Source organism: Varanus komodoensis, unplaced genomic scaffold, assembly GCF_004798865.1.
Source record: "Varanus komodoensis strain SLA01 unplaced genomic scaffold, ASM479886v1 scaffold4, whole genome shotgun sequence".
Classification (NCBI taxonomy): domain Eukaryota; kingdom Metazoa; phylum Chordata; class Lepidosauria; order Squamata; family Varanidae; genus Varanus; species Varanus komodoensis.
The window spans coordinates 60,838,007-60,850,989 of NW_025335941.1; the positions used below are offsets into that span (position 1 = coordinate 60,838,007).

A 12,983-nucleotide genomic window follows, 5' to 3' on the forward strand; every position below is an offset into this window, starting at 1 on the left:
GAGATCACTGATGCCTTGCCTCCCTCCCTGCCAGGATAATATTGCATGGTTGGAAGCCTCCAAGATCTGATCCTTCTTTCTAAGTGGGCATCAGCGTAATGGGGTTGTGCCCTAAAGTGAAAATCCAAAATGCCACAAAACAGCAGCATTAAAAATAATTCTTTAAAGTTCTTCGTGGTGATTTTATTGTATTTGTTGCCATGAATGGGAACAAATAGGTGACTGTGCCTCTGAATCAGTTTTGATCTTGACCTGTGTTGAATGCATTTTGTGCTGGGTCATGTGATTCTGTTTTTATGGGCCTTTGTTCGTCTCTGCTTATGGGACCTGCACCTGCCGCCAGGTTCACCCTCACCACTAAAGCTCACCAAAATGCCCCTCATTTTTGCTACTTTTCAGTGATGGAAAATTAAGCTGGAGATGAGGAGGATCTGGATAGGAGATGGCTCTGTGGGTTATGGTGGACTTCCCAACTTTGGGATATGGAAATTCTCACCCTAGGTTTCTGGTGCGGCCTCAGAAGATGACATGGATGGAGGAGATGGGTGGGGAGGGGAGAGGGCATGGCTATCTCCCCGTTCCTGCAGTGCTCCATGGAAGGTTAGCAAGCTAGGCAGGACAAAGGAAGGTCAGGAAGACAAAATGTTCTGCCGTTCTTCTGCCCTCCCTGGCTCTTGTTGGCATGGTTTAGGTTAGGGGAAGGGCTACAGATTTTACAGGTGTGTTTTACAAATTCATGGAGGAGGAGGCTATCCGTGGCTACTAGCCTTGTTGGCTATGTGCTTCCTCCTTGACCAAAAGTGGCACGGCTGCATAGGCCAGTTGCTGAAGAGTTTGGGCAACAGGAGGACTTGCACCCATCCTCCTGGAGGTATCCTAGAGGCAGGGGGACACTTCTTCCAGATTCTGCTGTGCGATCAGGACTCAACCAAGAGCTTTGACTATGGGTGGTAACAAAAAAGAAAGGTTTAGCTCTTCCTAGAGGGAGCCTCAAATGAGTGGAAACAATAATTTCTGTACTGCAACGGGTCAGCTGAATTCCCATGTGAGCTCCACTGACGCGCTCTACTCCAGGAATAAGCATTTGCATCTCATTTCAGAGTTGCCCACAGAAGAACTAAATGGCTGTTGCACTAAATTGCCATTGTGCAAGGCGTGAATGATGCTTGAGCATCAGAACTAGCTGGAGGCCAAGGGATAGGTGGAAGCCTATGAGCCCATTGGATACCTGCCCCGTGCTCTGATCAGGCGTGTGCAGAACCGTCACGTTTTCAAGAGATTCGCTTCTTCACAAATCATGGCAGGGCATGCTTGGGACACGATCCACACATGCAGATGCACCATTGTCGTGATTTGTTTTTCGGCGCCAGGCGAAGACCTTTTTATTCAAATGTTATTTTAATGGTTAATATTATTTATTCATTTTATTCTTTGGCCAGGGCGACTTAATTTATATTGTTAGTTTATATTGTTTTATTGAATTCTATTTATTTATGGTTTGTGAGCCGCCCCGAGGCTTCGGCGAATGGGGCGGCATAGAAGTCCCCTAAATAAATGAATAAATATCAGAAAGCAGGGCCAGATCAGTGCAACTCCTAACCTATCTCACGTTGGGCTTGGAAAGTTGTCCTGCCTGGAACCCCAGACAGATGCTCTCAGTCAGTTTAGACATTCAGACTGTATCGACAGTCCATGGTGTGACTTGGTAGAAGCCAACTTCCCATATTTCTCTGTGTTTGGCCATCCCTAAAAAGCAGGCTGATATATTTATTTTAAGCATTTGTATCCCATGTTCAAGTTAAAATAAAGATCAAAAGCAGCTTACAGTAAAACACAGTAACACCTGCCTCCATGAACCCCATAAAAGAGCAACCAGTAAGAAAACCTTTTGATAAAGTAACACACTAAAAGGATGGAACAGATCTAAATCGGGAAGGAGCTAAAAAGTCACCATTGTTGCTAATTACAAACCTGAGTGCACATGCCTGCATGGGTGTGTGTGTGTTTTAAAGACTGTACAATGCAGTCTTGTACTCAGACCTCCCCATCCTTAAGGAAATAAAGAAGGTGGCAAGAAGGGAAGATACTCTTCAGCTGTGGCACCCCAACTGTGGAGTCAGCTCCCCAAAGAGGTGCACCTGGCACAAGCTTCTTTATTTACCCAAACTTTTAATAGCTAAATGATTTTAATTCTTTTAAAACCAATTTTAATTCTGTGTTTATGCTGTATTTATTGTTCCGCTGTACTTTTGGACTAGTTGTCGGCCTGCTGTTGTTTTAATCTTATGTATATTCAGTTTTAATGTTACTGGTTTTGCTATTTGGTATTTTATTTTGTGCTGTTCACAAAATAAAATTCCAAATCACAGAAATTTTTTTGGACTCTGCGAACTGCCCAGAGAGACATTTTGAGCTTATGGGCAGTATAGAAATAAAATAAAGAATATAATAGGAGCATAAGAAAAGCCGGGTGGATCAGACCCATGGCCCAGCACTCTGTACATGCAGTGGCAAACCAGTTGGGGCTCATGTGTAGAGGGAAAGCCGCCCACCATATATACAAGTCACTCAGATCCTTTTTCAATCCTATTTCTGCGGATAAGCATCTTGAATATGCAGCATCATGCCACTGGAAGGAGGACATATCCTTGAAACTCCTGTGAAGGTTTTTGCTCCCCCAGCTGTCTCCAGCAGACGTCTGAGGACCAAAGAGGTGCTTTCGGCTCAAGTACACCTGGGAGTTCACTTCTGCTTGGAGTGGAAGGCACTGCCAGTCTCATGCTGCACTTTATTGAGACTTCGCTCTTGATCTCGCTCCTCGCTCTGCACACTGGAGTCTAAATATAGCTGTTAACTCCCACGCCTGCATGCATGGAATTTCTCCATTATTTATTGAACAGAAAAGCTGTGCTGAAAGTAAAGATCTTTATATAGCACTGAAGCTGGCTAGCTAGGACATCGGGGCAGAGAGATGAGGACCAGACAAGGAGCCACTGAAGAGTTCACAAAGACTGTGAGCTCCCTGGAAATGAGGGGCACGCATCCTGCAAACGCTGGAGTGGGCCTCTTCAAACTTTCAAAGTGGACAGCACAAACCCCTTGCGCATGCATGGAAGGAGGCCTTGAGAATGAAGGGCTGAGGGCAGGATGAGGGTTCCTCTATGCTCCTCACTAGTCTGACCTCACCTGGAATCCTGTGTCCAGTTCTGGGCACCAAGTTTTAAGAAAGATGCAGGTAAATTAGAAAGTGGTCCAGAGGAGGGCAACAAAAAGGATCCAGGGTTTGGAAACACTGCCCTGTGAGGAGAGACTGAGAGAAGTGGGCTTGTTCAGCCTTGAGAAGACTGAGGGGGGACATGATGTCCCTCTAGAAGTACCACAAAGGCTGCCACAAAGAGGAAGGTCAAGATCTCTTCTTGCTGATGCCAGAGTGAAGGACATGGAATAATCAGTTCAAGCTGGGCAACCCAGATTCAGGCTGGGCATCAGAAAGAGCTTCCTCACAGTCAGAACAATATAACAGTGGAACCAGCTGCCTGGAGAGGCGGTGGGCTCTCCCACACTGGAGGCATTCAAGGAGAAACTGGACAGCCCTCTGAGTGGGATGGTGTAACGTGGTGTCCTGCAACAGCAGGGGGTTGGACCTGATGGCCTTCGTGGCCCCTTCCAACTCCACCATTCTATGATTCAGGCAGTTTGCAGATTCTGACAAGTTGTCTCTTCACAAGCCCTCAAATGCTCCCAGACTATACAAATCACATAAGAGGCCAGAGCATCAAGAGCCCCTGTGGTGGGGAACTGTGAGTGCTGCCTGTGACTGTGGAGACCTGCATTCCAGTCCCCATTCAGCCCCCACGGGGTGACTTTCAGCCAGTCACTGGCGCTACCTCACAGGGTTGTTGTGACAATACAATGAAGAGGAGGCGTGAGATTCTGTGAGATGCCCTGAGTCCCTCGCAAGAGGGAAAAGGGGGATATGGATGTAATGTCTGGATGACAATGTGTTCAATATCTCTTAAACACTTTGGGTTTCATACTGTTTACTTTCAGGGACAATTCTGAAATATCAGACTTTTGGGAAAGACATACTTTGGGGCCATCCACTGCATTGGATTGCCAAGTAGAAATCCATTGCACTTTTGCTTAGTTGCTGAGTAAATGTTTTATTTCTTCATATATCTATATCTGCTCTACATCTGCATCTGTCCTTCCATCAATATATGGAAAGGCCATAGAGAGGGAAAGTGAGAACCTGGGTGTTGCAGCGCTCAGGTGCTCTAGAAGCTCACTGTGTGACTTTGGGCCAGTCACTGCCTCTCAACACAACCTACTGCACAGGGTTGTTGTGAGGATGAAATAGAGAGCAGGGGAAGGAGGATTAGGTGAGCCTCGTTGAGTTCCTTGCAGGAAAAATGTAGGATGTAAATATAATGAATAACTCAAGGCAAACAGCCACCACAATCTGGGTTGTAGTCCCCACTCAGCTGTGAAGCTCCCATGGACTCTCAGCCTGGCCTACCTCATAGGCTTGTTGTGATGATCAAATGGAGTAGAGGAGTTCTATATAAGCTGCTTTTTTCTTGCTCTAGAAAAAAAGAACGTGGTGATGGGATCTGCCAAGTGAGATTGTGGGGCGGAGAAGTAGGTGTTGGTGTAAGCAGATGTGTGAAGTGTGAAGTAATACACGTCAGGGCAAAAAAATCCAACTTCAGGTTTAAGCTGCTGGGATCCATGTTAAAAATCTTGAAAGAGATTTCTGATGGACAGCTTAATGAAAATGCTGGCATAATTACAAAAGGTCTTGGAAACAAAACCATCAATATCCTATCGCTCTTATGCAAATCTATGGTGTGACCACATCTAGAATATTGTGTACAGTTCTAAACACCATACCTTAAAAAGGATTTAGTAGGCCTGGGGAAAGTTCAGAAAAGGGCAAGTAAAATGGTCAAGGGGGTGCAGTGACTCGCTGATGTGGAATGGTAGCAGCACTTGAAATAGAAGAGGTGTCCATGGTTGGGTGAAAATGGATAGGAAGATATGTTTCTCCCTCTCCTGTAATGCCAGAACCCTGAGCTATCCCATGAAGCTGACTGGTGGGAGATTCAGGACAGATAAAGGGAGATATTTCTTCCAAAACACATAGCTGAACTATGGAATTCACTTCCAAAAGAAGTGCTGGTGGGTATCCATTTGGATGGCTTCCAAAGGGGATTGACAACTGTGTGGAGGACAGGACTCATCAAGGGCTACTAGTCCTGAAGGCCATATTCCATGAATTGCATCAGAGACAGGATGCCTCTTTGCTGGGGAACTTGGGAAGGAAGGTGCTCTTACACTCCCCTCCTGCTTGTGGGATCCTGTGGGAACTTGGCTTGCCTGCAAGAGGAGAATGCTGGACTGGATGGACCATGGTTCTGATCCAGCACGGCTCACCTTATGACCTTCTGAAAGCATCTTGTGCTAGTATTGGATGCAAGTCCAAGCCAGGTGTTCCAAGAGTGGCCATGGAATCCTGCAATTTGCTAATTCTGCACATGGAAAAAACATGGACGAGAACAGGAATTCAATGTCACTGCAGCAGTTTAGTTTAGAACAAAAACAGATTTTCTGGCAATTGCAAAGGTCAAAACTTGCCAGTTACGGGCTAATGAATAAAAATAACTATTCCTTATTATGCAACAGCAACACATTTTGGGAAGGACACCAAAGTGAACAGCAAATATTAACTCGGGGACCTGTGGTTTTGCCAAAATTTACAAATGGAAGAAAATGAGATGTGTGTGGGGAGAGGGTTGGATTTATTACAATACAGAACTATGATCTCATAATCTGATATCATGTACTGGTCACGAGCCATAGGAATTAAGTAGAACTAAGAGCTATCATTAAAAAGCAAAGGAGGTGGCGATATTTAGCTGGGAGTAGAAGAGATGGAGTAGCGCTCATCAAGAACCTGAAAGCTTGGCGCACAGATGAGGATAAAGTCTTGCTTTATGTTGCTTCAGAAGATAGGTGTAGATCTAATGTGCTTAAGTTAGAGAGCATGACATTCCACATGCTTTCTTTTATTGCAAGAAATTATGCTAACTTAAGAAGCAGGTTTTACACAAAAATTCTGCATTCACCTCACATTTTTATTGCAGTCTGTCTGGACCTGCTAATATTCCAATTTGCTGCTTCGACTAGCAGGAATGAGAGTAGGGAATAGCAAGTGCTCCTGTCTGATTCAGAGCAGGACAATAGTTGCCCTTCTCCAGTTTGATGGGGCTGCCCCATCAGGTGCAATTTCAAAGCAGTGAAAGGAAAAGCGTTCACGTCTTTATAACCAACAGAAACTTCTCAAGCAGCACAATCCTATAGATGTTCCCTCAGAAGGAAGTTGAGCTGAGGTCAGTGGCGCTTTCTCACTAGAAAATAAGATGGGGCTCCAACCTTACCCGCTCACTTATCCCAAATATTACGCTCCATCCTTCCCAACAGCCACGTTGTCTCCTGGAGTCTTTGCTTGCTGTCTTCTCTGTCTTAGTTGAGGTCAAATCTTCCTTTGTGATGACTGCAGCTTATTATATGATTAGATCTTGATTTGTTGCATCACTTAATTGATTAATGAATCAAACTCTGGAGCCCTTTTCATTATACAACGCTTATCATGAATGAGATTAAGAGATTGCAATATGATATTCCGCTGGAGATATTTCTGGTTGTTTATCTTCATAGAACTTTGTCTGAAAACTACTTTAGCAACTTTCTGGCTATCTCTAGTTGTTGTTTTTTCCTGCTTTTCCTTAAAGCAGGCTTGCTCTGTTGGCTACCCATCTTCTTTTTGCTGCCTGAGGTACATAACGTCCAACTCTGGCCAAGTTTCTTTTGGCACCAGAGACAAGAAAATCCCACAAGATCCTTCTACCTGGGAGTAAAACGCAACAATTATAAATTGTATAACTAATCTGCCTTCCTGCGACACCTCATTTTGCTCAATATGGTCATGTTTTAATGTCTAGTGCTCAAGTTATGAATGAAGGTTGTTTCTGGCCTTTTAAAGAACTTCTAAATCAGTGCTGTGAGCCATCTTGAACTCCTAGAAGAAAAGGCAGGGTATAAATGTTGTAAAATAAATCATGTGGAAAGAAATGGTGGGGCAGCCATGACCTATTTTATTGGTGTTAATTCACAGACAGAACTCTTGGCCCCGATTCTTGGCACATGGCTTCCACGTGTTCTGTTCATATTCTTCTGTGTTTAATCCGTCTATTTGGAGTGATGAGCTGATGACTGGAAACCTTTTGAAAGCTGCTCTTCTCTTTAACAGAGTACGCTCGGTTTGAGGCCAAAATCCATGACCTGCGTGAGCAGATGATGAATCACAGCATGAGTTCGGGGTCGGGCTCCCTGCGAACCAATCAGAAGCGTTCCCTCTATGTCAGGTAGGCATTCAAAATGGCGACATTCACTCATGTAAAAATCTACTATATAACTGCTTTTCTTTACTGTTAACATTTATATGCTAGCCAGGCTTGTGTCTTAATGCATAGAAACCATTGGTACAGCCGCAATTAGGCTATTGTGCTCTTTTTTGTTCGCCTTACCTGAAAAAGGACATTATTGAGTTGGGGAAAGTACAGGGAAGGGCAAGAAAAATAATCAGGGTTAGAGCAGCTCCCTGTCAGGAGCAACTATGAGAGCTGGAGCTGTTCAGCTTAGGAGAAAGGTGAGGAAGGGCAGATAGGATAGAGGTGTTTGAAATGATGCATGAAGTGAAGAAAGGAGAGAGAGAGGCATTTTTCTCCTGCTTCCATAACACACGAACCCAGGATCATTCCATGAAGCTGATTGGTGGCGGTTAGGACTGATGAAAGGAAGGCCTTCTTCACACAGCACAGAGTTAAACTACAGAATTCACTGCCATGGGAAGTGTGATGGCTGTCCATCTGGATTCATGGAGTGGGCAGATTCATGGGGGAGGAGGCTATCCCTGCTCCCTCCTTCTCCACAGGTGGCCTGCCTGCATGCACCAGCTGCTGCGGAGCTTGGGCAGGAGGAGGTCCTGCACCCACCCTGCTGGAGGGACCCTGTGGGCAGCTGGTTCGCCTCCATGTGTATGCAGTGCTGGACTAGATGGACCTTTGGCCTGATCCAGCAGGGCTGTTCTCATGCTCTTCTGCTCTTAACACCTTTACTGCAAGTCAGCTCCTCCTCACTCCAGAGGTACACGCAATTTGAGGCACAGGAACATTTGGGAACAGTTTTCACCGCTGACTTACCAGGGAGCTGTAACAAGAATACGTGTGTGGCATTCTAACATTTCCTTGGTGCAAAGAAATACTAATGGAATTGGGAGAGGGGATTTGCATTTAAAGGAGAGGATGTTTACCAGGGAAACTAAGAATTAAGTAGTGGTCTAGTTTTTCCAGTGTTAAATAAGCCGTACTTGCCATTCCTGCATGCTCAATGTTAAGCTCATTAAATAAAAATATAATTATACCTTGGATGGGGAATGGAGTGAAATGAAGTGGTTGGAGCAGTGGGGAGATGGAAACTAGAGCATTACTGGACCAAAACAGGCCACAATTTTATAATTTTCTACTTTGGGGGAATGCAACCTTAGCATGGGTTATCTGCCTGATTTTTACTGGCAACCTGTCTGCTGGGGGAGATGTTGAATATTAGAATAACCAGTGGCTTGGATAATTGGCTAGGCGGAGATCCCAGAAATATTTTCTTGGCCTATCCATAATTCCCCACCAGTCATTGCCGGTCAGCACTTGGGTATCTTCTCTGTACTTGAGATGCAGGGCTGCTCTCTATGGTTCTGAAATCACGGCAAGTCTTCTGATTGTTCCCGTGGTCCTAGCTGAGATGCTAGCAGGGACGAAAAGTTCCCTGAGGAGTCAGCCAGAGCAGCTGATCCACCCCTCTGCCTGATCTGAAGCCAGTTTGCCTATGGGCAGGTCCTTTTCCTTTACAGAAGGAACTTCCATTTGGACATGAGGCGTTTAGAAGTACATGTGAGGCTGCAGCAAGCCACCATTTACAAATGGTGGACCCTAACCCAACAAAAGGGTGGCTTCCACTCAGGCACGAAGGGTATCATAAAAAACACACCCTTCACTGTACTGGAGCGGACAAGGTGATTCAATGCAGCCATGCGGCATGCCCTTCACATTCTACCCTTTGGCTGGACATGCACATGGTAGGCATGTCATGAGCGGAGATGGCTGGAGGCGGGGGTCAGACTAGATGGTCCGAGAGGACCCTTCTGACTCACGGTTTCTATATTTCCAAAATGCAAGCGATCAAACAGAGTGGTCCCACCCCTATAGGAATAACCATAATTTTGCTGCTCTGATGTATCCACTGAGTTTCTGGTACATGCAGGGGCTTCTCCATTCTGTCTTGTATGATAGAGAGAATGAACATTACAGAGAGGAAATCCCCATTACTATCTTTCCCATAAATGTAATAGGAAAATCCCAAGACTGTGTAAAGAGATTTCCTAAATGATGAGTACTCCGGATATGGTTTATGGCTTATGCAGCTCAGGAGAAAGGCAAGCTCCTAAATGGAAAGGTCTTTGGGCTGAACGATAAGCAGGAGGAGGCCATTCCTGGCCTTTCTCTTCAAGTGTTTTCATTTTTCAATCAACATCACTCCTACTGCATCTCCAGTTTGAGTATCTTAATGATCATCAACTGGAGGATGGCAACTTGTCAGCTCCTGGTGGGAATGATTGCTTCTGGTAGAACTAATTCAGAAGATGACCTTGCATGTATCCAGTTAAGACAGGGACTGTAGGAAAATGTCAGCATGACAGGGAGAGGAAAACGAGGGCTCCCATTGGGAAGAAAAACTGTGTCTGGGCATGCAGCTTAATTGTATCCTTTGAGTTTCTAACAGACCAGAAGAATGAGAACAGCTAACTGGCCCTCATTCTGGTACACTTCAACAGAGCACTGTGTAGGGAATCCACGGGGGGATACAGCTTTGTCCAGTTGCTCTTCATCCCATTGTCCCTTCCATTTTCTTCCAAGCAGATCAAGACAGAGGCTACTGACTACAGTCTTTATTATGTTAAAAATGACAGCCATGCTGGCTTGGTGATATAAAAGAGAAATCCTGCAGAAGTCATTGGCCAAAGATACCAGCAAAGTTTGGGTGCCATCTGTTGGGGAAGGGGGCTTTTGCTAAGCAGTTGGTTCCACAATGAATCCCTCTCCCCCATTCCCAACCCAAAAGTTAGGGTGGTCCCTGCTGATGGCTGGCCAGATGGTGGGAACATCAGGCAGTACTCAATTGATCTGATCTTTTGATCTGACACTGGATGATGGGGCTGATTTTGCTACATCCACCCGCATCTGACTCTGCTGCTTTAACAGAGTTTCTCACTGAATCAAATGCAGTCTGGTTTCCACCAGCCTCTTAGCATGGCACTGGGTCTTCTGACCTTGGCTTTTCATCTAAGAATTCCAGTTCTGATTCAGATTCTGGGGTAGCAATATTGGAAGGCTGTATTTTGAGGGAAGTGGGTCCAGTCCGCAATACCCATACTCTTTCAAGCAGCTCAGAGTATCATAGATGCCCCTCTCTGCAGCATTTTGCACACAGGCTAAGCTGGCAGATGGTGACTGACCATTGAGTACATCCTCACTGAGCAGGGATTCCCACCCACATCTACTTAGAAACATAGGAAGAGGCCTGCTCTGAAGTAATTCCATTAATTCATCTACCCGACTCATTTAGGAGTCTGTCCCTGCTCTGACTGGAGTGTCAGATGCCATGAACCTGCACCTGGCCCTTTGCACTTCTTCCAGGAAGTAATGGATGAGGAGGAACTGCAAGGTGCCCCACTTAGGAGGGAACCTCCAGCAGGACCTCCTATGCTATAGAAAGTGGTTGTTACAGAACTGGATAGGTACCTTTTAAAGACCCACAGATAAACAGTTCTTCCATGGATTGGGGCAATCTGCAGTAGAGGCCAAGCCAACCTATGAAAGATTTCAGATGGCCTCAGGCCTCTGTAGGGACATCTGTCCATGGCTCAGCCATCAGAGCCAACTGGGAGCTGTCCATGGTTTTGACTTCTGTATGAAGAGAACTGCCTTGACTTCTCTTGATCTGATTTGTCCTGGCTTTCCAACTCAACACCCCTAGAAGAGATTCTGTTCACTGCTTCTACGTCTCCTAAGAACCCAAAGATCCAGCAGATTAATATAGCTACAGCCCTTCCTACGACTTCCTAGTCCATCAATTGTGACACCCTACTGGCTCACTAATATTTGTATTCCTGGAAATACACTGCTTCCTCATGGTTTGAATAACGTAATGTTATGTTTGCCATGCACCACATTTTTTCTACCATAATGCTAGATGTCTGAAAGAAAGTTGAAAGAAATGAATATAAATATAACTAGGTGGGAAAATGTGGTGCTAGAAGCTTTCCACCTGATTCCTTTTCCAGAACAATGCATACTTTACACGGAGCTATTGGTATTGCGTGTTCTTAGTGAGCTTCTTAAAATAGACACACTGCCACTGCTTGTACTAACAGCTGATGAGAACTTCAGTTGGAAAGCATTCCTATGAATTCTGTCTTGGGGAATGTGTTGAATTGCACCAGACAAACTCAACATTTCTTGAAGATTGCCACAAACTACTGCAAATTAGATTGGAGCACAGCACTGATATTGCTTCCCAATGACAGACCCTCTTTTCTCAAGGCAAAGCAATAAAGGCTGATTTTGTGGAATAGCCACAGCTGCAAACACCAGGTTGCTGCAGACCTCTCAGGGCTTGGCGGTATGCACATTCTCTGCTGTTAATCTTCAGCAGGATGGCTATAGCCTGGAACACTCACATTTTGCAAAGGATTTTCCTTGTCACATGGATGGAAAAAGACAAAATGGGAAGAGTGATGGATGGGATTGTCCTCTGTCAAAGAAACATCTTCCTCCATTGGTCCTTTCTGACTGTATGGACCTCTAACAGAGATGCTGTAGCTGTGGGTTTCCTACTTTGTCAGGGGGTTGGACTAGATGACCTTTGAGGACAATTCCAACTGTATACTCCCCTAACATCCCTGGCCACCCTCAAAACACTTCCCCATCCCTGTGGTGGATTGGAATCATGCAGAGTGATCCTGTGCATGTTTATTCTGAAGCTGCACCATGCTCAATTAAATTTACTCCCATGTCAGCATGCACACAATTACATCCCAGAATATATGATCTGGCTTCAGTACACGTGAATGCCAGCAATAAAGCTTCACACCCTAGCCTGGGAGTATCTTCCTTCCCCATTCAACTGCAGCAAACATGATAGGATTGTGCTGTTATGAGTTTTTGCAAAAATCAGCCCTGATTTCCTTGAAAGGCATTGAGTAAATTTAACAGGCAATGCCTCTCTTGTTCTTTTGCATTATAATTTACATAAACAATGTTTGGTGGGGTGTCCCGTGTTGCTGGCGAGCAAGTCTCCCATTTATTGTCTTTGCAGAAGTCTTCATTTAATAGCCTTTTATTGACGCTACTTATTTCATGGAACATTCACAAGATTACTTTGTTCAGGAAGCCCAATGGTTCCTGCAGATGGGAAATGTCAGCTTGGATAAAAGTAATCAAGCAAAAGGAGGAGAATGTATAAAGACTGCGGACGCATTTCAAAGCACCTGAAAGATTTAAAATGCCTAATGCATAGCTGCAGTTTCAGATGGTCTGTTGTGTGCTGCTTAGGAAGCACTCAGCACCAGCAAGACGGAACAACTTGTCAACAGCTGGAAACAGCTGGAAGCCTCTCATCTCCCTCTTTCATGTTGTATTTGTTAATGAAGTGCAGCTTCCAAGTCTCTTTTCTGATGCTACATCAGTGCCAACAGTGTCGGAAGGCTTAAAACTCACCCAAATGCTAAGATGGTTTGCAGACAGCTACTTTAGATATCTGCTGAGGGTTGGATTGTCCTACCTTTGCCATGCTTAAAACTGTTGCTT

The 12,983-nt window shown here is 45.0% G+C and overlaps 1 protein-coding gene across 7 annotated transcripts in view; it reads left to right on the plus strand.

The window, feature by feature from the left end:
* The window catches only part of DLG2 (discs large MAGUK scaffold protein 2), a 959,957-nt gene that overhangs the window by 851,385 nt on the left and 95,589 nt on the right, over positions 1-12,983 (plus strand). For all 7 annotated transcript variants that reach the window (XM_044442340.1, XM_044442334.1, XM_044442335.1 and 4 more), the window contains one exon: positions 7,313-7,427. In XM_044442340.1, the coding sequence (XP_044298275.1) occupies positions 7,313-7,427 (115 nt within the window). The remainder of the gene's footprint in view (positions 1-7,312; positions 7,428-12,983) is intronic.